This window comes from Peromyscus californicus, unplaced genomic scaffold (genome assembly GCF_007827085.1).
Source record: "Peromyscus californicus insignis strain IS unplaced genomic scaffold, ASM782708v3 Scaffold_12__1_contigs__length_115047231, whole genome shotgun sequence".
In the NCBI taxonomy this organism is placed as follows: domain Eukaryota; kingdom Metazoa; phylum Chordata; class Mammalia; order Rodentia; family Cricetidae; genus Peromyscus; species Peromyscus californicus.
The window spans coordinates 4354472-4378594 of record NW_026294413.1 but is presented as its reverse complement, the minus strand read 5'-3'; the positions used below and the strand labels follow the sequence as shown (position 1 = coordinate 4378594).

At 43.8% G+C, this 24123-nt stretch overlaps 1 protein-coding gene and 1 pseudogene across 2 annotated transcripts in view; one reads left to right on the top strand and one right to left on the bottom strand.

Annotated features, from left to right (window-relative positions):
- The window catches only part of Rap2a (RAP2A, member of RAS oncogene family), a 38087-nt gene extending 27695 nt beyond the window's left edge, over nucleotides 1-10392 (top strand). The window contains exon 2 of one of the 2 annotated variants that reach the window (XM_052732451.1): nucleotides 309-10392. In XM_052732451.1, coding sequence (XP_052588411.1) covers nucleotides 309-546 — 238 coding nt within the window. In that variant the 3' untranslated portion in view covers nucleotides 547-10392. The remainder of the gene's footprint in view (nucleotides 1-308) is intronic. The other variant, XM_052732452.1, reaches the window with a different exon arrangement.
- A 1854-nt stretch (nucleotides 10393-12246) lies between these two features.
- LOC128107034 (60S ribosomal protein L18-like) lies at nucleotides 12247-21414 on the bottom strand (annotated as a pseudogene).
- Between the last annotated feature and the right edge of the window lie 2709 nt (nucleotides 21415-24123).

Genomic DNA, 24123 nt, shown 5'->3' with positions numbered 1-24123 from the left:
ACTTGCTCAAGTTCTGAGCAAGTATCTCATGGAACAGAGAGCCTTAAATTAAGAGAAGTCCGTCCAAGAAGCTGAGACGATTCCCCAAGTGTATCTGGACAAGATACATAATTGATTAATTGAAAACATCGTTTGAAAAGTCCGTTTATGATCCCCTCTGAGAACAGTTTCAGAATGCCCTAGGTGGATGCCAAGCCAACTGGTGCAAGTCATTTTTCATGTGGCTAAAGAGACCGTTTATACTGCACTATAAAAAAAGAGTCTGTTTCTCCTGCCTGCTAACTGCTGCAATATGTGTGCTCTTTCAGGTATGAGAAGGTGCCAGTCATCCTGGTGGGAAACAAGGTGGACCTGGAGAGTGAGAGAGAAGTGTCCTCTAATGAAGGCCGTGCCTTGGCCGAAGAGTGGGGCTGCCCCTTTATGGAGACTTCTGCTAAGAGTAAAACCATGGTGGACGAACTCTTTGCAGAAATTGTGAGGCAGATGAACTATGCCGCTCAGCCTGACAAGGACGACCCGTGCTGTTCTGCCTGTAACATACAATAGCATCGAACATGGCTGTCCTGGACAGGACTTGTCTGGACTCGTAGGCACCAGCAACCTGTCTACCCCATCGCGGTTTGTAGGGTGGGTGGTGTGAATCCACAGTGCACCGCAGCCCTCAGGCTGGATGGTCAGTTGATGCCTCTGAGTCCCTGTGGGTCCAGTGACTGCAGTTTCCACCACTGTCCTGAGTCTTCTGTGCATCTGCAACCTGAAGGCACACCGCTGAGCTTCAGGGTGATCTCATTTGAAGTGATGATGGTACTGCCACTGAGTTGGCAGACGCCACTGTTGTGTTAATTAAAAATAATCAGGAGAGAAAAACCAGAGGAATTCCTATAACCACTAACAATTAAAATATTTTGTTGTCTTTAAAAAAAAAAGGTAAAGGAGAAATATTTTCCTACAAGCGTGCTGAAGTCGTGAGTTGATGGGCCTTCCAGCCAGTGTACCCCACCAGGTGAACAGCTGCCTGCCAACAGCCCTGCAGGGAGAGTCTGCTCAGCTGACACACTTCTGTTGTTCAAACTGATGCTTAATTGTCGGTGTTTTCCTAATTTGTGACATGAAATCCACTTACCTATCAATCCTCGGTAGAGTAAAAGTCAGAACAAGGCTGTATGAAATCCAGTCTGGCTTTAGAAATTGTTGAATCACCTGCTTTGCCACAGGAAATAGCCTCTATGAGGGCTCATGAGAGTTGAAAGCGCACACCCACCCTCTCTTAATGGAGCAGGGATGTCTATGTACTGAGCAAAAAGGAAGCAACTGAGATGGAGAGGTTGCCTAGCCTTACTAACGAGTCGATTAACCAGAACCATCGTGGAAGGAAAATGAAGCCATGTTACATCCACACGTTCCCGTTTGCAGACACCTCACAGAACAGTACAAATATTTGACATTGTGTGTGTGTGTTCATGAAAGCAGCCTTTAAGGGCTATGGTTGCAATGTGACCCTTGGCTCACCTGCTTTGGAAATCCAATTTGCTGTAACAGAGCTTTATTGTAGGCATAAAACAAAACAAAAACAGATTGAATAATCTGTGAAGTAATTTGGGCTTAAAAGTAGAATATAAATTACTATAGAGTGGAATGGAAGGGGACAAGACCTTTTCATCTCCCTTCCCTGGAGGATCGTGGAAGGGTTTCTTGTACCTGTTCTGCCCTGATTACTGAAGTGGCCCATACATCTAGACTGAAGCTTTTGTTCTGAAAGGGTGCTGAAGCTCAGCATTTTTGGTTTCCATAGCCGTGGAGTGTTTATCATTTGCATGAGTAATGGCACAGGAAAAAATCTATTCAGGAGTTTCACGATCAATGTAGAAGAGTTCTCGCCTCACTTGAGGAGATATAAGTGCTGGCGAACACCTGAGCCCACCTCTGGAGATCATTAGGCCTTCCGACTCAGTGCTGCTGAGCCTGGACATACTTGGCACCCACACCTTCCTGGTTCCACAGTCTTGTGCAAGTAACTGCCTAGTCTTATGTGTGTAACTGAGAGAAGAGTGTGTGTTTGTGTGTGCATGTGTGTTTATTCCTAAGAATTTGGCACAATTCAGAGATCATTGCCTCTACTGAGAATCTATACTACAGAACATAATGTATAAGAAAGCGTTTTTAAATTATTAGTCTCTTATAAGCCATTGAACCCCCACCCCCACCCCCACCCCCACCCCCCGCAAGTGTTTTAGTAACTGGCTTTAAGCTTAGAAGATAGAGAAAAAAAAAGGTCAGTGGTGTTTGTCATATGTGAGAAAAACAAATAAATAAACAAGTAACGTGGGTGAAACCAGGTCATGGTGTTAGGGAGTCTGAATGTTTTTATCTTCACTGTCATTTTCTCCAGTTAGGAGGCACTGCATTCATAGGGCAAAAAGTTCTAACCAGTTTTCTTGGAACAAAGTTCATCATATGAAAGCTATTTGACTCAGACATATGGAGAAATCAGATTCAAGGAGTATGTTTTATCTACTGAAATAGAAATGGTAGTGCATTGGCCTGAGGCCTCTAACTTGTGAGACTAGTTCTGATTGTTAAACTCCCATAATGAATAGCAGTTTATGATATTGCGTATTCGAAGCAGCTATACCGGTTCACAGTTTCACATCATGGATGACCATGCAGACAGGAAAAGGGTAACGTGTGAGAAGCCTGGCAAGGTGTGAGGTGGAAGTGTTTGTCGTACACTCAGGCAGGCTTTCCTGAGAGGCGTTCCTAAGGCCAGGTGTTTGCACCGGTCCTTCATAGTGCCCAGGCATCACTTCCCCAACACAGACTCTGCTGTGCCCTCTCTCTGTTGACTGCTGTGCATGATGTTTGCCAAGATGGGAATCAGAGCCCAAGGACAGGACCACGACACTCACTGGCGTGTGGAACAGCAGGCCGCAGAGGAGAACTAGTGGCTCCACCTGCCATTTCTTCAAAGCCCTGATCCACCTAGGAACTAGATAAATGAAAGTTTGTTCTCACATGCCTTAAGAATATTATGGTTTGACCCAAAGACCCACTTTTTCTTTAGCTATTACCAAGTTTTCTTTGATTTTTTTCTTAAACATTTATCAAAAGGCAGGTTTTTTTTTTTTTCAGATTTATTTCTTTTAAAGTGTAACTTGTGGGTTCTTTTACGCTGTGGTAGTGATGGTAACTGATGCCTTTCCACCGTGAGCTTTCGTGAGACAAGCCAGCATGTGCTGGGGAGCCTTCTGGGTCTTTCCTCCACCACTGAAAGGTGCTCTGATGCTCCCACCCTTTGCTTTGTAGAGTTGGGGTCTGACCCGATCACTGCAGCTGCCGTCACTCTCTGTGCTAAAACTACTGATGCTTGCGTCCGCGTGTCGCCCAAGGGCGTCTGCTCTGTGCTTTCCAGTGTGAGTGTTGCTGGTGAATGTGAAGCTGCTTTGTCTGCTGCTTGTGGGTTTGTTTGGTTTCCCAGTTCTCCATCAGTAGCCCCCTGTTAGCACTGGTTAAGCTTTAATTGTCTCCTCAGCCAATCAGATGTTAAAGACTGTGGGGTCCTTCTGTTTAACTTGTCCTTGTGCATCCGTTAATCCTCCATCAGGGTTTCTAGAATGGCTGCAGGAGATTTTGAAAACAGACTTACCATTATTGATTTGGGGGTTCCCAGAGATACAGTTCACAGTTAATTGTTGAACTCTAATACAACTGACCATTTAAAATTGAACAACAGTTTATTGTTTTGTAACAATGTCGAGTAAGCCCCAACATTTCAATTGAAACATGAATTGTAGTTATAACTCAATGCAAATTCAACAGTTGTATTTGGAGTTAAATTATTTTAACAAATAAATTTATTTAATGAAACTCTGGCTTGTTGGTTGCTTCCACGTGGGAGATGTATTTGTTATATACAAAAGCAGAACACTGCCACATAACAAGACCAAATACTCTTCATCCAGAACCCTTTGAACCAAACTAATCAAGGGTTCATTCCATAAGAAGGAAGGCTGATTGATCGTTTTCATGGCCTTTAAAATAACACAAGAAGGTTTGGAATCAGCATAAATACATTCTAAGTATTTTCTTTATCTTAATGATAGCTGGTCAACTTGAAACCTGGCAGGATTCTCGGTAATTCAAATTAACTGGCAGCTGTCTTATGGTCCTGCCAGCACCATTGGAGGTCTTCAGTGTCCACCCACGACGCCAGGAGGCTGTCTTTGTTGTCAGATCATGTGGTCTGAAGGTGCCAGAAGCCGGAGGTTGCTGTCCTGTGGGGCTGGAAGGCCAGCTTGTATATGAGGCCCTGCGAGCTGACCGTTGCTATTGATTGTCTACAGCCTCAGCTGTGCTGATAAGGCAGCCATTCATTCCCCTGCCAACTTAAAGGCTGCCTTTGGTTATGTGCTCTTCAAACTCCCTGGCAGCATTCCACCAGATGAGAAGCTTCATTGTTTCAGAGTATAAGAATGATTTGAATGAACATAACAGAGGCACTGTGGGCAGAATGTCACTATTTCAAGAAAATGCCTATATTTTCATACTCATCTGTGGACTAGCTTTATAGTCTCATTTGAACTGTTTAGAAGGTATACTTTCATCAGATTCTTCCTTTAGGTGGGAGAATATCTGAGGCCAAAAAGGAGTGCTCTGATACTCTATCAGTTTTGCATTTACTGTTTCTTAGAGTTGCATGAACAAAAAGATACCTGGCTGGAGGAATCAGGAGTCACCCAGTATCAAGCCCTGATGACCTCTAGGACCTACAAGGCCAAAGATGTTGGTTGTCACAGAGTCCCAGGAGAAGCCATGGACCCTCTTCTTAAAGTAGCTCTGTGATTGTGTAAATACTAATAAAGCATGTGACAAATGAAAAATTTGTCACACAAGATCACTTGGACGGCCTACACTTTCCATGGTATCTCAAAGGCTTTTGCTCGCACACTCTCCCCCAATTCATTAAGCATTGGATTTTAGGAGAATTGCATCTCCTAGGTACACTGATGCATTGTTGCATTCTTCACATACTTCCCTAAAACATGATCTTCTCGTTACCTCTTGAGAATGCCTTCAAGACTTGCTAACCTACAAAAAGATGAAGGGCAGACTGCTTGAGAGATTTAATACAGAAGGGCTTGTTCAGCACATGTGTATTAGAAGGAAAACATGGGTGATCATTTGTGTCCTTGCAAAAAAGCAACCCTCACACTTCAGAGATTATACCGAAGCCAACTATGGGCCATTAGGTTGGGAGCACAGATGACCCCAAATACCATTTTTCACTAGGTAGCAGTTTCATGACTGTAGGTCAAGACTGGCTTCACATCCGTTGTGGGAGCATCAGCTTGGCGGCTTACAGCAGTTGGGGACTGTCTGCCTGCAGTAGGCTGTTGCAGGAATCTTAAAAGTTCTAATTAATAAAATCAAACCTGAGCCAGGTATTGGGGTGAACACTGGAAGATCAGAGGGATAGAACAAGCCACAGCTAACCTCACCTGGCCAGCTTCTCAGCTGGTCTTGTTTCCTCAGACTGGAAGCTTCTGTGTCCTCATCCCAATGGCTCTCAGCTGAACTGCTGCTCGAAAGCCTGAAGCTTAACCAGCTAAAAGCTTCTAGTTTCTGGTCTTCACGCCTTATATATCTTTCTCTTTCTGCCGTCACTGTCTGGGATTAAAGGCGTGAGTCACCATACTTGGCTGTATCCTTGAACAGATGGATTTCTGTCTCTGGAATGCTAGGATTAAAGACATGAGTGCCACCATTTTCTAGCCTCTGTATCTAGTGGCTGTCTGTTCTCTGCCCCCAGATAAATTTATTAGGGTGCACAATATTTGGGGGAATACAATACCACCACAGTAGGCCTCCGAGACTGATGACATTGGGTTAGTGGAAGCTAGTCGTCTATTAGGACATGATGGTTACCTACTAGTCACAGGGATAGACGTTGACTCAAACAGAGATGGGCAGTGACCAACTGTCAAGGGGGCTAAAGACAACAGAACATTTTGGTTTTGTATCTGCAACACTCCAAGCCTCCACATTCAGAAGTTCTGACCACCAGCCGTATTATAGAATCCTTCACGGTGATGAGGCTTGTTCTGGAAACTTCAGGTCACACTTGGCTTGCTTGATTTTATGTTTAGTATAAGATCTTCCTATTTCAAAGGTGCAGCTGCCCAAGATTTCCTTGTGCTTCATATTTACAGTTGTACAGTGACTGTGTTTTGTGCCTGACTTGCAGGAAACCAGGTACTAGTGAAACCAGAAAGGGAAGTTGGCCCGACTCCCCATTCTAGAAACAGCCTCATCTTTACTGTCTGCACAGAGGTGGACACGGCACAGACACAGGATACACAGCCTGATGCTTCTGAGGAGACAAGTCTGTTCACACTGAAGGTCACATGGCTGCCAGTGGCGGAGCTATGTTTCTCAGGGTCTCTCTCACATTGTAGCCCAGGTTGGCCTCAGACTTGCTCCTGTCCTACACCTCAGCTTGCTACATGCCAAGGTTGTAAGGCGAGAGCCGTCACCTTTGACTAATCAGCACTTTTAAATCACCTTTACCCCACTTACTACTTCTTATGCTCACGTTGAATCTACCTCATCCAGCTCTTGCACCTCATGGGTTGCTCTGTAGTTTAGCCCTGTGCAGGCCATAGAAACAGAGGCACATACGGTCATCTCAAATACTGAAAATGTCCAAGTCTCATCTGCCTGCCTGTTTTTTAAAATTTAAATTTGTAAATTAACCTACTGGGAAGAAATAGTGTGTGCCTTCCCTGCACATGCATGCTGGGACCTCAGGTCATGACTCATGACTAAAATAAAATAAAAATATGAAACAAAACTTGTTCACCCATACAGCAGTATTCATTGTATAATATTTTTAGATGACTGTTTTGTTTTTCATAAATATCATTGGCAACAAGGCATAGTCTCAGCTCAAACTTTAAATCAGGACAGTGAGGTGGTTAGTGTTAGCGTCAGCCCCTCCGAGCTGCCAGGCAGAAAACTGGGCTGCTAAAACCAAGCTGGGGAGACAGGACACAGGCCTCTTGGGAAAGGCTGAGGCAGACATCTTTAAGTCAGGCTGGCAGTAATCTTCATTGAGGAAATGTGATCCTACAGGGAATCTAAAGTAATAGTTCATCTTCTCAAAGGAATTTCGGATAGTAGCAAAGAATACATTTTATTTTAGATGCGCAGTTTCTAATGTCCCTTTAAACAATAGTGACTAACAGTGCTTTGCAGACCTCCCTCCTGAACAATACTGTCTTGACATTTTAACATGTCCTTGGCCTATGAAAAAAGTATCAGCAAAGGTAAAATGTATAGAACCAAACAATGTAGATACCTAGTCACCCTCTTCTAAAGACGATTGGGTGACTTCGATGACTTCTCTATTGCCTTGGGAACTCTGCCTTGGGAGATTCTGAAGACAGGGATCTCCTCCAAGTTTCACAGTTTTGTAGCTTAAAGAAACTTCTTGTTCCATGTGTGAGTTTAGAAGGTGCACTGTACTAACTGGCAAGCCTAGCTGCTCCCACTGATCCAGTTAAGGGGAAAGACCTTGTTTGCTTTCCCAAGTCCTTTCTTAATAGAACTGTTTTCTCTTGCTTTTAGCTTGGCTGATTCAGTCGGTAGCTCTGTCCAATATGGCAGCCACTGACTACATTGCCTCCCACGAAGCTATTTAAATTGATAGCCATTGAAATGAAGAAAGTATGGTGGCTCTTAGCACTAGCCAGACTGCAATTGACACTGGCTACGTGTTGAATACTGGGTACCAGACAGCAGAAATATAAGCCATCTCCATCATTTCTACAAAAAATTACAATTCTAATATAACTCATTTATTTGTTCAGAAACAAGGACTAAGAACGCAGCTGCAGAATCCAGTGTCAGGAGTCCCACTTGTGTGGTCATAAATGGTCCCACTCCTAGGAAGGCTGAGGCTATTGAATGCTATCATAATCTTGCAAAACTTTTTTTAAATCTGTGTGTGTGTGTGTGTGTGTGTGTGTGTGTGTGTTGTTCTTGTGTATATGGATGCACCTGTAACCCTGGTGTCGTGTGTGTGTGTGTGTGTGTGTGTGTGTGTGTGTGTGTGTGTGTGTGTTGTTCTTGTGTATATGGATGTACCTGTAACCCTGGTGTCATGTGTGTGTGTGTGTGTGTGTGTGTGTGTGTGTGTGTGTGTGTTGTTCTTGTGTATATGGATGCACCTGTAACCCTGGTGTCATGTGTGTGTGTGTGTGTGTGTGTTGTTCTTGTGTATACAGATGCACCTGTAACCCTGGTGTCACCCTCAGGAAGCCATTCACATTCTTTAGACAGGTCTTTTTGGCCTGGATTGCACCAATGAGACCAGATAACTGTTGAGTGAAACCCAGAGATCTACCTTTCTCTGCCTCTCCAGCACCAACTACTATAGCACACTACCATACCCAGCTTTTTTTAGGTGGCTTCTGGGGTTCAAACTGAGGTTCCCCATGCTTATGGCGAAGCCCAGCACACCATCTTGGTATCTTGATTCTTATTGTGGGGATCTTGAACATACACACTGGCCTTTTCAAATTATGTAATTCCACCCTGCCCAGAGAAGGGTGGAACTTGGCCATGAAATTCTCGGCCTCTTTTCTATGTGGATAGTAAAGACAAACAGTTGGCAAACAGGAGGGCATCCAGGAGCCTAGAATTCTTGGGGCCGGTTCAACAGAGGCCCTTCAAGGGGGCTCGGCTTTAAATAACGTGTTCCCAGGAATGATAAAAGCCTCTAACAGTCTGGAAACTCCGACATGGAGAGGAATGCGTGTTCTCTAACAGGTGTTCCAGAACATGGCTGCTTCTTTGCCCACAAGGAGCTTCCACTCCACCTGCCAGTGCTTGCTTTTATTCTTCATCCATGTGTTCCTTTATTTTATTTTTTTCACAACACACTTAATAAATATAAAGCATCTTTTTTGGTAATTAAATATTGTTAAAAGACCCTAACTAAAAAATGATGTGGCATATACCCTCTATTGCCACATGGGAAAAGCTAAGTTTACCCTGGCACTAACAACAGATGTGTTGAAACCAAAGGGAGTGATTAGCTACTCTCCTTGATTAGCTACTCTACTTTCACCATCACATGAAAACAAAAATTAAAAAAAATCCAATCCCAACAGATTCATGTACTGTCCTATGAAGAGAAAAGTCTTCATCCATATCAAATTATCCTTCCATTTTTGCCCCCCAGACATAATAATCAGTCCAAGGAAAATGAACACATGCAGTTGTAGTAGAAATAACAATATGGCGAATACTGGGGTAATTTTCAGGTGCCTTGAGAATTAATTGCATGATGGGTTATTTTTAGTTATGTTTGAATTGAACTAACATCTGCATTGTTGTATTCCCTGATTTTGTGTGACCTAAGTCTGTATCAAATGGTGGGAGGAAGACACAGTGTGAATAAACTTCAAAGCTAGAGCCAGCAAAGTAAAAACACTTGCTGCCTGTGACAATTTGACTGAGAAATGTAGCCCAAGACTCAGGTATTTGAACACCTGGTCCCCAGTTTGTAGCACTGCTTGAGGAGGTGCTACAGCTGTGCTGGGGAGGAGGTATTTCACTAGGAGCAGACTGCAAGTCCACAGACTCATCCTATCTCCGGTTTCCTCTACACTTCCTGTTTGCAGTTGGTGATGTGATCTCTCAGCTTCCTGCTCTAGCCATCTGCTGCCATGCCTCTCCTGCCATTATGGACCCCCCTAGAACCAAAAGCTAAATAAACTCTAGATTTCCATTAGTTGTGTTTGGTCATAGTGTTTATCACAGTAACAGGAAGTAACCAATGCGCTCCACAAGCCTGATGGCCGAAGTTCAATCCTTGGAACCCAGCGTGGAAGCCAGCTCCCAAAACTGTTCTCTGACCCCACGTTACCATGGCATTGCCTGAACTCATACATCATACACAAATGCCCACACGCACACACATACATTAATAATAATAAATTCAGTTGGGCAGTGGTGGTGCACGCCTTTAATCCCAGCACTTGGGAGGCAGAGGCAAGTGAATCTCTGTGAGTTTGAGGTCTACAAAGTGAGTTCCAGGACAGGCTCCAAAAACTACACTGAGAAACCTTGCCTCGAAAAACATAGATAGATAGATAGATTGATAGATAGATAGATAGATAGATAAATTCATCTTAAATTGCAAAGCCAGAGACATTCGTGCTGGGAGTGAAATTGTCATATAAAATGTATTCTCAGTTTTCAGTGTCTTGTGGCAGAGGAGAGCTTGCAAAATGTGTACATCACCTACTGGCTAGGAAATAAAGACAAAGGAAAGATAATAGGAAAGTAAGTTATTAGTCACAATGTATGTCAAACAATCCTGTTTTTTTTTTTTAAAAAAAACAAAGTCCTCCCATTTACTGAGTTCCCTGGCAGCCAAAGACAAGAGGAAAACAAGACTGTAATATTGAAGTGTTCTTGTGATAGAAACAGCCGTTTGTAGTTTGGGTCCTCTGAAAAGCACACTGTCGGATGCAGCATACGATCCTGTTACCTGCAGAGCATGGCTACCCATTGTTAGTGGGGTGATTCCACCATGTGGATGTCGGTTACAACTCTTGTCAGTGTTACTGTTTCATAGGATGGTTTTCCACGCTTCCATAAGGGTCAAGTCTTGAAATATTTGGTTTAGGATTTCCAGGAAGATGAGAACTTTGGTTTGCTTCAGAGATCAGGCTCAGTGATAGCATCAGTTGTGGTAAGGGAACAAGAGGAGCTCCAGTGGTAAGCGAACTTAAAGGACTAAAGTGAGGGGTTCAGAGTTTAGTGGCAGATAGCACGTCACAGGAGTGTGGCATGGATGAACGTGCAAGCATAAACGATCAAGAGAGAGCAGGAAGACAGATGAAGGGACCGAGAGCAGTCCTCAGCACTGTAGGATTCAGTCCTAAACAATGTCCAGAGGGTGCTCAGGGACAGTGTCAGGCATCAGCAGAAGCCCAGAAGAGTCAACGGTCTCTAAAATTACCTTACCTTCTGAAGCAGTTTTAGAATCCCACAGAAACTGAATGGAAGTATAGAGAGTTCCAGTACATCACCTGGCACCACACCCACGGCCTCCACATCAGTGTCCTGAACCAGACTGAGGTACTGTGTAAGTCAGTTACCCCACACCGACATGTCAGTATCACCCAAATCCATCCTTGACATTAGAGTTCACTCCTACATCATGCATATGTTTGGGTAAATATCCAGTGATGCATATGATAAACTCTACCCATCAATTTCTGTCCTCCAAAGATTCTAGTTCCTTGAAGCCCTAGACAGACTCAACATGAGGCTATCTTCATTCAGGAAGGACTACTCAGGATACGGAAAGAGTCATTGCCAGATCCTCCAGAGTCTCATGGAAAATTCCCAGGTCCCAGCCAAGAGAGTAGAGTTGGTGGTGTGTTCGTGTTCTCAGCTTGGGATGTTGCTACTTACCAACTCCAAGTGTGACTTTTTTGAGTGCTGGTTTGGAATGCTATAAATTGTGGCAGGAGGTGGAACCAGCGTGTATAATGGAAAATAATGGAGTGTGGGATAAATCTAATTGGGAAAAGCCAATTATAATCTTATCTCTGAAGACTGAGACGCTTAGGGAAATGAATTTTAAAGTTAATTAGGCAATAAGATACTGCACCATTTGTTCAAAATCTTTTTCAAATTTATACGTTTGATTTCAAAGTGCAATAGCTGTACCTTTCAGGGAATATATAGTTGTTTCTAATGCCTGGTGAACTACACATGACAGCATTGGAAACTGAAACCTGAGAGAATGCCTGGATCAAAGTGGGAGAGCACACTCATTGTACGATCCCTGTACTGGTGGCACCACACACACACACACACACACACACACCCTCACTTCAACACCAGAGATAATCCCAATACGGTGAAGGAATGAGCCCTACAATGACTATGCTATCACTATCTAACACTTATTTACTTATTTAACATGTTGCTCAAGAAATCTTACCAAATTCAGTAAAACAAGAAAAAGATATGGGCCAGGCGGTGATGGCGCACATCTTTAATCCTAACACTCAGGAGGCAGAGCCAGGCAGATCTCTGTGAGTTTGAGGCCAGCCTGGGCTACAGAGTGAGTTCCAGGAAAGGCGCAAAGCTACACAGAAACCTTGTCTCAAAAAAAAAAAAAAAAAGATATGGTACAGATAAGAAATAGTAGACATTAAAGAAAAATATTACAAGTACATATCTGTTTGGCAAATCTAGAAAAATGGTTAGAAAAGCAATTTAACTAAGAAATAACAAAGTAAATCTACAGAAATTGGTGCTACATGTGGTCAATTAAATGATAATTCAAAAATTCATTCCCCCCAACACACACGTCTTCATAAGACAGATGAAGAGTCCATGTTGAAGGAAATCACATTCAGTTGGGACTTCATGACAACATTTTGCTTGAAAACATAATACTACTTTCTTGAATTTAATTCAATATCAAACAAAATGTTATTTTTAGGAAATTGATAAAATGATGATATAGTTTTGAACATAAATTAAAAGGAAATACCAGAAAAAAATTTATAACATAGGAAAAGGTCTTGGGTGCTTGGTTTTAAAATGGTTGCTGTGAAACCAAAATAATTGAGGTGAAAAGTAAATAAAATATTACAAAGAATCAAACCTGATGAATCTGCGCAAAGTCAGGCTGGGTTACAGATGAGGTCAGACTGTCTAGAGACAGTCTCTTCATCTGGACAACGACTGTTATACAGCTGTGACTAAGGAGAGCGTTCATCTCAGCGTAAGAACTGCTATGATTTTCCTGTTGTTTTATTAGAAGTAAAACTTTAGAAAAATGAGTTCCAAGAACCCAAAGAGGATCATTTCACAAACTTGATGAAGCAAATAACTTGCAGTGAAGTCACATTACTGACTTACCTGTTCTGCAGAGACACCCACTTCTGAGTGTGGTGTATCCTAACAGACCTGAAGATGCAGAATGTTGAAAGGTGCTGAAGAGTGATTTGACAACATCGGTCAAGAGCTTCAGATGTGCTTCCAGTCTTTAATGGGGTAATCTTAGTTCTGGGACTGTAACTCAAGGGAAAAAAAAGTAGTTAGGAGTAAATATGTTAGTTGCTACATCATATATAACGACTCAGATGTTGAATGGAGAAACTATTAAGTAAAACACATTGTAGCCATGAGAGAATACATTAGGATATAGATGCAAATAAATGACTATAAATGGTGGTTCTGCAAGATGGATCAACATATGAAGGCACCTGCCATCAAGCCTGGCCTCCTGAGTTCAGTCCCTGGAACTCACATGATGGAGAGAGAGAAATGGCTCTCATGAATTATCTTAGGACCTCCACGTGCCACCTGGCACAGGTACACACACACACACACACACACACACACACACACACCTAATACTCATGAACCCACAAAATAAATGAATGTAGTTAAGAAAAGAACTATGACTGACACACTAAAATGAATGTTTCTACTCTATAATCCAAATTTTGCAAATTAAGCCCTATGGATACCCATATGTGTCATATAAAATACAGTTATTTATTTCTGGATTTTTTAATAGAAGACAAACATTTAAAATTACTTTGTTTAGAATATTATACTTGATATTTATTTAAAATTTTATTTAAAAACAAATATCAATTATGGAAGCGTGCTGATCTGTAGGTCTTGTGTTAAGATGCACACATACAGCAGAAGATCAGAACTCTGCAGAGCCTGAGAGAATTGTTGGGCAGAGCGGAATGTATTAACGTCCATGTTTGTTGTTCTTAAGCTACTCAGGGAGAGTAAAAGTGGCCGGGGTAAGAACTGGTGGTAAAACAAGTAATAGACACAGAATATTCAGAGTCTGTGCGGAGATTAATTTTGAGAAAGAACCAATAGAGAAGATGCAGTGTTGTTTGGCACTGAGATCTCTGACCTCTTAGCCCTGGGCACCGGGACTATCTCCACGGAAGAGCAGCTAACACACTGACTGCTGGCACGTGGGAGTGTATTTTCACCCAACGTTGTGTGGAGTTAGTCACCAAGGAGTGGAGAGGGGAAGAGAGCATCTGGATTTGGCAGACAGGAGTTGAAGGGTTTGCAAACTAGTCTGCCAAGATGGTGAAACCATTGGTCAGTGCATGGAGGGAAAGCTAAAAGGCCAAGAGCCCAAGTAGCTAAAGAGATCTGAGGGACCACTGTCCTTATCCTCGCTGCTGGGTGGAAGCAAATTAGCTAACCCGTGCTTGTGACATGCTCTAGTGTCAGGACTTCTCAGAAGGCTTTAAAAATATTACAATCCTGAGCCGGGCGGTGGTGGCGCACGCCTTTAATCCCAGCACTCGGGAGGCAGAGCCAGGCGGATCTCTGTGAGTTCGAGGCCAGCCTGGACTACCAAGTGAGTTCCAGGAAAGGCGCAAAGCTACACAGAGAAACCCTGTCTCGAAAAACCAAAAAAAAAAAAAATATTACAATCCTAAGGATTAAAAATGAAGAACTTTCAGGCTGGGTTTTGCAACATGCTAGACAAGTATGTCAAGAATTATTTGCCAAAGATAAATCAAGTTGAATTCACTTTTGTTGAAATGTTACATGTCACTTTAAAAAGCAGAGGAAAGTATCAGAAAACCAAACATATAAAATCCTGAATGCCCGCTGCCTTCTGGCTGAACTTAGCAGTCTCACGTTATTTTAAAGATTTATTTAGCTTTATTTTATGTGAATGTGTAAGTGCCTGCATGTATGCATGTTCATCGTGTGGGTGCCTGGTGCCCTCAGAGGTCAGAAGACAGTGTGAGATCCCTGGACCTAGAGTAGTTGTGAGTTCCTCTGTGTGGGTGCTGGTTCCTGAGCCCAAGTCCTTTGCAAGAGTAGCAAATGTTGTTAACTGAGCCAAAGTCTCACTGTGAAGTCTCAGCTGGCCTGGCACTCACTATGTAGACCAGGCTGACCTTAAACTCAAAGATGCAGCCAAGTTGACTACGAAGATGTCTCGGGTCCCTTCTCCCGCGGCTTCCCTCTCTAGCCTTCTGCTCTGAAAGTCCTTCACCCTAGCTCATTTACACGTTCTCCCATTCATCTCCTCACCTCTGGAAAGAGCTGAGTTCTTTCAGAAACCTGAAAGCTTTCTCCCTGATAGAACGTTGTAGATATTTGTTATCACACTGTCTTTCAGAGACCACTGCTCTTTGTTGCCTGGTTCCCAATGCCTTATAAATCATTTCTTGTTCACTGTTATTTCACTTTTGCGGTATGCAAAATCTGAGGATCATTTTTCCTTATGTGACTCCTAATAATTTAGATATGTTTTACTTTTCCCTCTCGACGTATTCCTTTTTGTCTGTGAAAGCAGAGAGAGGAGAGAGAGAGGAAGAGAGAGAGAGAGAGAGAGAGAGAGAGAGAGAGAGAGAGAGAGAGAGAGAGAGAGAGAGATAGGAGAGAGAGGAAAGGGGAGAGAGAAGCTATTTGAGAAGCTATTTAGGAGTGATTATTTTTGCCAATTTCATTTTAAAATCTTTTATCTTGGAATCTGTGCCTACCTGTAGTGTAACAACTGTAAGGGGCCCCCAGGTTTTCTTCCGTATTGTCTTTACAGGAAGCTGATGCCCACTTCCTCAACAATGCATCAGCTGAAGATGACTTTGGCACTATGTAAATTCCTTCTCACTTACAGCCTACCTTTCATGCTGAGCCCCAAAACATTGTGCTTGCTACTGTTCACATATACACACCCTGAAGCATCACACTTTTGTTGCTTCTGAGCTCTTCCTTGACGCCTGACCTTCCACTGAGACCGTTCTCCCTTGTCTTTGGCGATCCTATTTAGACTACAACTGAACAACTCCTGAGATTTGGTCTTTTTTACTCATTTTTTTTCTTACTGTGCTTTTTTTTTAAAATTTTGTGTTTATTCTGTATTTTCACTGGACTTAGAATTCTAGAGTAGCATTTCTCTCTTTTTTCAGTAAATGGGAGATAGCACATATTATATTATGATACTATTCTTTTATTTCTTTTTTCCTTTTTGGCTGTTTCAGGATTGTTGAGAGTGTTCCCTCTTCAGCAGCTTGGGGCCTAATAGCTCTATTATTTTTTAATTAACATTTATTTAGTGGGGGAAGGCACAGATGTGCCATGGCTTGTATGTGGAAGTCACAGGATGACTTGTCGGAGTCACTTCTCTCCTCCCACCATGTGAGTATGAGAATGGGTCTCGAGTTGTTGAGCTTGACACAAACCTCTTTACCCACTGAACCACCTACAGATCCACAGTTCTGTGTTCTTCAGCTAGAGCTGTCCTTCATCCTGTGAACCGAGTTACTAACTTCAGTCATGGTACGCTTCAGTTGAAAACTTCTGTTTGGCTCCTTTATAATGTATATCTCTTAAATGTTACTCAGGGGCCTTCAGTTCTCTGCCGACGTTTCAGTCTTACCTTTCGTCCCCCGACCATCTGTGTCTGACCATCCTCGTGGCAGGAGTCCTGTGTGTCTGTTTCTGTTGCTTGTTATTTCTGTTTACCTTCATCGAGGTGTCTTGGTCTTTTTCTCTCACCGGCTGCCTTTGATGATGTCCACACAAGGCATTTGAAAACGTATTTGTGTAAATGATTTGATGATACTGTCTAGCCAGACAAATGATGTACTAGCAACCCACATTTTATTAGCCACTTTCAAGAACTGAACTTTTCTGCATTAGACAGATGACTCGAAACTGGATTCCAGCCCACCTGGAACATGACTGACTTCTGGTTTATTCTTTCCTCTAGGCTACGACTCAAAGCAAAGGGCTTCGTAGGGCTTCTGATCTTGCCAGACTCTGAGTTGCAGTCTTCCGTCCACAGTGCACTGGCCAAACCCTCAGCAGTGTCTTGAGGCCAGCAAACATCCCCAAGACAAGGGAGGCCTCAAATGGCCTTCTCTGTCTGGGTTTTACCCCGTTACATCCATAGTCACAAAGTTGTACACCCACCATTATCCTCAAGAAGAGTTATGCTTCCCCAGATTTTCTAGTTAAACTCAGCACAGAAGCTGGTCTGTATTTAGGTAATGTTTAAATGTTCAATTTTCTTTGTTCTTATCAATGGGGTTGCTATTTATTTTTACTTTAAAAATTGTCTGCATTTCCCACCGACTTTGAAAATTAATCTCAAAATATTTAATAATTAATAATTAATAAATAAATAATCAAAAATATTTAATTCACAACTTTCCCTAATAGTCCATCTACTTTTAAAGTTGCCAAAGAAATATTTTGGAGGAAAAAATATACTACTAGTAATTAAAACATGATTTGATAACACAGATAGGAACAAGTCAACCAAAAATATCAAAACCAAACCAAGCTTTTTGGTGAAATTTAGGCTCCTTTTGCCTGTATTCCTCTTCTAAATGAACACTTAAAAATATTGCTTTAGGGCTTGTATTAGTTATTTTTCTGTTGCTGTAATGATATACCAAAATTGACTTTTAAAAAGGATTTATCTTATGGTTTCTGAGAATTCGATACCATTAATGTTGGAAAAGCATGGTACAGTGGCAGGGCCGGGAGCAGAGAAATCACATATTGTCTATACACAGGAAGCTCAGGAACCTGGAGACATGGCAAGGTTATCAACATTCAAAGCGCCCTCTACCCTGTGACATACTTCCTCCAGAAAGGCAATACTTCCTGAAGGTTCTATGACTTCCACAAAAGGCACCTCTAACTGGTGGTCAAGTGTTCAAACCCACGAGCCCATGGGAGACAGTTCTCATTCAAACTGCATGTGGCTGGGGACACATCTCATTACTGAACACTTTTCTAGCATGGGTGAGGCACGAATTCAGTCTCTGTCTCTTTCCCCCGCTTCCTTTCCCTCCCTCCTTCTCTCCCTAATCCTCCCCATACACAATCACACAGAAAGTTTGTTAGGAGAGCCACACTATCAGCCTCTTAGATGTTTTCAGAAGTTCTACAAGTAACTGATCCTGGTTAGAAACAGATGCCACCGGAGCTGCTGCATCCAAAAGGTGGGAATTTGAAGTTTGTATTTCTCTGGTTCCTTTTACACCTCCAGGTCAGTACACGACCAAACAGCCACACTCATAAAATATTTGGAGGGGGAAATCAGGCAGTCTTCTGCTTCCGTGCTTGGAGGCCTTTCTGTTACCTGAAGCAGCAACTTCAGGCACTGGGTCATCTCCAGCTCTGTGGCTATCAGGAGGTCTCATACAGGTTATGCAGTTTCTTGGATTACCTGTGGACCTGGCCACAGTCATAACGTAGCTTCCTAATCCTCAGTCTCTGCTCTCGGGGCCGTGACTTTCTGATTCTCCAGCCTCCCAGTGAGAGCAAAAGCAGAAGTCTCTGTGCTAAACAAGTTTTATGCCCCAATCCCAGGAGCTCAGCCTCAAATATGTTCTGTATAATTAACTAAGCCCTGGGGAAACTGGATTGCTTCCTCCCAGCTACATTTGACCTTTGACAGGTATGGTTTCCTGTGTGACTAAACTCTAAGGACTTAAGAGGGCTTGATGAGAATTGTGTCACAGAAAGATAACTGGCTTGCACAGGGCTGCCACGGGGACAGGGTGATGAGCTGGAGGAGTGAGTTGTGTTTGACTCACCTCAACTTCTTAAATCAGTGAACTCCCCTGTGCTCCCTCTTATAGGCAGAAGACGCCCTACCTTAAGTTACTCCATATTGTAAAAACACTGGGTTTCCAATTGTGCCTTGAGGATGGAGGATGCCCATACACCTGGGAGGGCACATAAATGGCACCATGTGTCCAGCACTAGCCATCCACACTGATGAATGACTTACTACTGGCAGGGAAAAGGTGTCACTCCATAAATTTACTGGGTGAATGGGGACTCTGTATACACGGGCATATTAGAACCTTATCTTGAAAACCTGAACTAAGAACTCATCAGACTCCCCAGACCAAGGAAAGGCTGTGACTCCTCACCTGGTCCTCATAAACATGAACAGCTAGCAGCCTGGTCTAGCATCAAGGGACCAGCGTTCATAGGGAACTCCAAGTGTTCCAGGTTAGTTCAGTTCCTATCAGGTTCCCAGGTTGGCCTCTCAGCCTCCCTGAAGCTCCCTGTTTCCTTAACCGTTCCCTTGTAGCCGTTTTGTGACCTGTATACACACATGCACTGTGTGATGTCATGTGTGATTTGAAATTAACATTAGTAAATAAGTTTGGATCAAAGGAATCTGTTTGACCTTCCTGGCTAGGGCCATCAAGAAAAGTGGGAGTGTCTGGGGGAACTGCTACCATACCTTGTGAATTTATTTTCTTCCCTCAACACTCAAAACTTTCTTAAATAGCAGTAAGATCCAGGGTTGGTGTTTTGTGGCCACAGCTAGCCCTTCGGCCTCTGGAACACTCCAACTTCCCCCCTTGGAGAGGATATAGGGCTCAGTGTGGCTGTGTGGGGTTCCTAGGGCCTTGTCAAAATGCCAGTGCACCTCTCGTCCTTCCTGAGCACCAGACAGAAGCACGATGCCATGGAGACTCCAGAGCCAGCTGGATCTTGCCCAGCCTTGAGGAGGCAACATCAGGCTGCTCACCAGCAGTGCGCTTCAGCGTGGGCATTTCCAGACTTTGCACATCACCTGTGACCATCTCTTCTGTTCTCTCAGCCAGGAAGCTTCATCTTTCCGATCATCTGGGACAGGGACAGATGTGGCCGGTTGGTGCGACTCATAAATACATCTTCAGAACAACCTGATTGAAGGTGGACTTGGTTCATTTGGCCAGAAACCTGTACAACTTGACTAGCATCCATGGGTAGATGTCCTGGCTCTTGGGCTCCTTATACTGAACTTTTCAGTTCTTGTTGTGGCAAATGTCAACACCCATGATGGTGTACTGTAAATTTATTTTTATTCAATAAATTATTACATTGCGGAAAGACAAAAACATGTTTATGATTCTAATATAGCATGTTCATGACACTCTTTTGTCAATGATGAGATCTGTACTATTTCAGTCTGAGACATTCTTAGTATCTCATCAACAAACAGGTAGCTAGGAGTCATTTTTCTCCATGCATATAGAAATTACGGATTGGTAAGAAATGGCTCCCTTCATGTTGATGGTCTTGAACTCCAGGTTCACACAGGCTGAGCTTCCAAGCCCAGTAGCTTGCACAGTGTTAACCTTGAGAACCAAAGACCTGTGGCTGTATGCTAACAGCCAGGGTTGTAGTTGTGAATGAGAACTCCTGGAAAGAGGCTGTGAGACCAAAGGCTGATCAACTAAATAAAACTCCAGTGATGTTCAATGCAGGACCAAATCATCTTGGGCCGTGTTTAGGGCCCTTGGTGGCCATCAGTGCCCATCCTCTGTACGTGACCTAACATCTAGGTGACCATTAGATGAATCCTTTGGGATGTTCAATCAGACCTCTGATTTCCACCAAACAAAGGGCGAAGAACGTTCTCAGGTAGTTCTGAGGCCTCTAGCAGTTTTTCCCAGTTTGCTGGACCCCTCCCATTTAATGTACCCACTGATGTATTCTAAAAGTGTGTCAATTTATGGTTCTGCTTCTATAAAAATTTCATGAATCTGCTACCTTATTGGAATACAGTGTTTGGGAGAACACTGAATCTGTGTTTCTAGGCCATGGTCACTCATATTTTGCTTCATAATAAAACATCTCTTTTCTTCCCTTGAGGGGAGAGCTGTTTCCTTCTTTGACACTACTCCATCAAGTTGGAATACAGTTTCCTCGAGGCATTTATGAAGTATTAAAAGCTGTGGGCTGACATAATGATGGTTAAGCTAGTTGCCAAAAGAGGGAGCATTTTATTGACAGCTCACTCTCAAAGCAACCTCACACAAGGGAGGGGACTGATAGCTGCCAATCACAACGTTAAATCAACTTGGCCACCAACTGCTTAGCTTACCTGAATATAAAAACATACTGTAGGGCCGGGGTATAGCTCAGCCGAATCCTAACACTGCATGAAGGAGATGTGGGGGTGTCTGTCTGTAACCCCGGTATGCAGGAGATGGAAGCGAGAGGGTCAGAAGTTAAAGGAAATCTGCTTTCAGTTGCCCAGTTCGAGGCCAGTCTGGGCCACAGGGCTGTCTCAAAAACAACAAAACTTAATGCTTAAAGTAAAGACCTGTCATTAACATTAACATTCTTAACATTACTTAACAGTTCTTCATTCCGAGCCAGAGTAAGCTTAGGTAGAGCTGGGTCATCCCGTCCGTCCTGCTTCCTCCCACACTCTCTGGCTCCTCGTGCCCTCTGTTCACACCACTGCCACGATGTGAATGCAAAGATGGCAGCAGTGATCTTCAGCACTGCTCTAAGACTTACTTCCCAGCACCATGAACTCTTATGGCATAAGCATGCTGTCAGAAACAGGTTTGAAACCTTCCACAGGGTCAGAATTTATTAAATAATAAATTCACAAAGTAAGGTGGTTTTAATGGCAGCAATTGCAAGATACTCCCATTTTCCTTGTTAGCTCTGGAAAAGGGTAACACCAGTTCTCTTTATTCCAATCTTAATTACTAATATTAATTCTCAGATCACATGTTAGATATCATATAGTCTCTCTCTCTCTCTCTCTCTCTCTCTCTCTCTCTCTCTCTCTCCCTCCCTCCCTCTCTCTGTATGCATATGAGTGTGTGCCTGCAGAGGGGTGTGTGTGTGTGTGTGTGTGTGTGTGTGTGTGTGTGTGTGTGGTGTGTGGTGTGTGTGTGGGGGGGTGTGGTGTGTGTGTGGGGGTGTGTGTGGTGTGTGTGTGTGGTGTGTGTGTGTGTGTGTGTGTGTGTGTGTGTGTGTGTGTGTGGTGTGTATGTAGGTTACAGAGTGACTACCAAGGGTTAAAGAGATAAGGAGTTCCCAAGAGGCCTTGGAGGCCAAATCAACAAAGCCAAAAGAGATGTGTGAATCTCCTTACTGACAGGATAATGAGCTAACCAAGATGGAGAAACAGCTGCTGTTGTGAGTGATGTGGGTGATGTGGGCACAGGTTTGAGAGGGAAACTACAGAGCTGAGTCCAGCTGCAGAGGCGAATGGACAAGACCAGGACTTGATGAAGGAATGGGTAGGTGGATGGATGACAGGCCCAGACTTGCAAACAGGCCCATGGGCTGCTAGCAATGGGACCAGGCAGCATTAACGCAGGGACAGCCCACCTGCAGCCCCTGGGACAGTCTGGACACTGCCTGTTGGTCTCCTGATGCGCACTCCATCTGCCTTGTCACAGTTTTAGGTGTCCACCTCCTTAGTGGTCCAGGTCAGGGAGTTACATTCTTTCCTTGGCCCAGTAAACTCTTGGGCCTTATTTCTTTAAATATGATTTTAATAGACTCACGTGCTCTTACAGTACCAGTTCACCCTAACAAATGTGTGGGGTGGCACCCTCTATGCTCTTGGAAACAAGTTATCCATCAGTCGGTGTTGCATGGGTGATGCCAGACAGATGGCCCCACTCCTGTGTCCGCCCAGACGCACAGGGCCTTTAGCCAGAGAGATGCCATGCAAACCTGACAACCTGAGTTAGGGTCCCCAGTGTCCATGTGAAGAGCCAGATGTGACTACACACGTGCCTGTAATCTCAGTGTGACTCCACCAAGAGGTGGACAGTGGAAGCAGGGATCACGGCCACGCAGCCCGCTGTGTGCGTCATAAACAGAAACAGTGTCTCAAAAAAAGGTGGAAGGCAAAGACCCAAGGTTGTCTTCTGACTTCCACAGGAGCACTACAAAACACACAGCTTGGTGTCCACACATACACACAGAGAATGAATGAATGAATGAATGAATGAATGAATGAATGAATTTTTAAAACTAGAGTCTGCCGGGACAAGGCAGAGTCGGAAAGCCCACTGCGTTACACATACAGTAGGCTAGAGCGTGGCTCCTGCTTCTGTCCTTGGCTGTGTTTCAGCTGTTTCCTGTCATTTGCTCCGCCCCTCCACGCCCCGCCCCCGCACGCCCCGCCCCTGCACCCTCTGCCCCTCCATGCTCCGCCCCTCCATGCTCCGCCCCTCCATGCTCCGCCCCTCCACGCCCCGCCCCTCCACGCCCCGCCCCTCCACGCCCCGCCCCTCCACGCTCTGCTTCTCTCCAACAGCCCCCCTTAGGAAACAGACTTTCTCTTGTATCTATGTATCTGCGTGAGTCCGTTCATCCCCCTCACATACAAGCTGAGTATGCTCCTCTCTTGTTTCTATGGTAACTTTTTTGCATCCTTCAAGACCTGAGACAAAGATTTTTTCCCTCAGTGAAGCCACCAGGGGAAGGATGGCATTTTCCTGAGTCTCCTTACGGGATGTCCCTTATCACCATTGTGACTGCCATCGCTTCTGTTAGTAAGACAGAAGGAAACGGGTCCTGCCAAGTTTTTAGTCAGCACGGAACACGGTTACTGATGCCTCATCAGTGAGCAAAATGAACGACCAGTCACGTCCGGGTGTGAGCCGGTTCCTGGGCTCTTTTTTCCTACACTCCCCTGTTATCGCCTCTCTTTATAAACTCACTGAACTAAGTTAATTGCTCCATTATGCCAGGGTCTTTGGTCTATATTGTAGCATCTACACTTTCTTGAGCTATCGGTTTGAGGCAGGCTAAAAAGACAGGAAGAATTAAGAGACACAAGAAAGGAAAGTCTCCCCTCCCCCAAATCCTGGAGTCTGATTTGTGTTTCCTACAGCAGGAGTCAAGAAACTTCAAGATAACTGATAAAACTCAAAATGGCCTACAGAGACAGGCTTGGTTTTCTAGAGGAACCTAAAACAAAGAAACCTGGAACAGGGCTGGAGTGGGAGTATTCGCTGCTCTTGCATGGGACCCAGTTTCAGTTCCCAGCTCCCACACAGCAGCTCAACCCATCTGTAACTCCAGGGGACCCAATGCTATCTTCGGGCCTCTACAGACTCTGCACGTATGTGTTACACATACCTACATGTAGAATAAACCACTCATGAAACTTTTAAAAATTAAAAGATATTCAAAACAACAAACACTATGCTTCTATAGGTCTATAATGTTTGTTTCCCCGAGCTCAGCTATACATTTGTGCTCTTCCATGACCAAGACCAAATAACGCACCTCATGAAATGATCT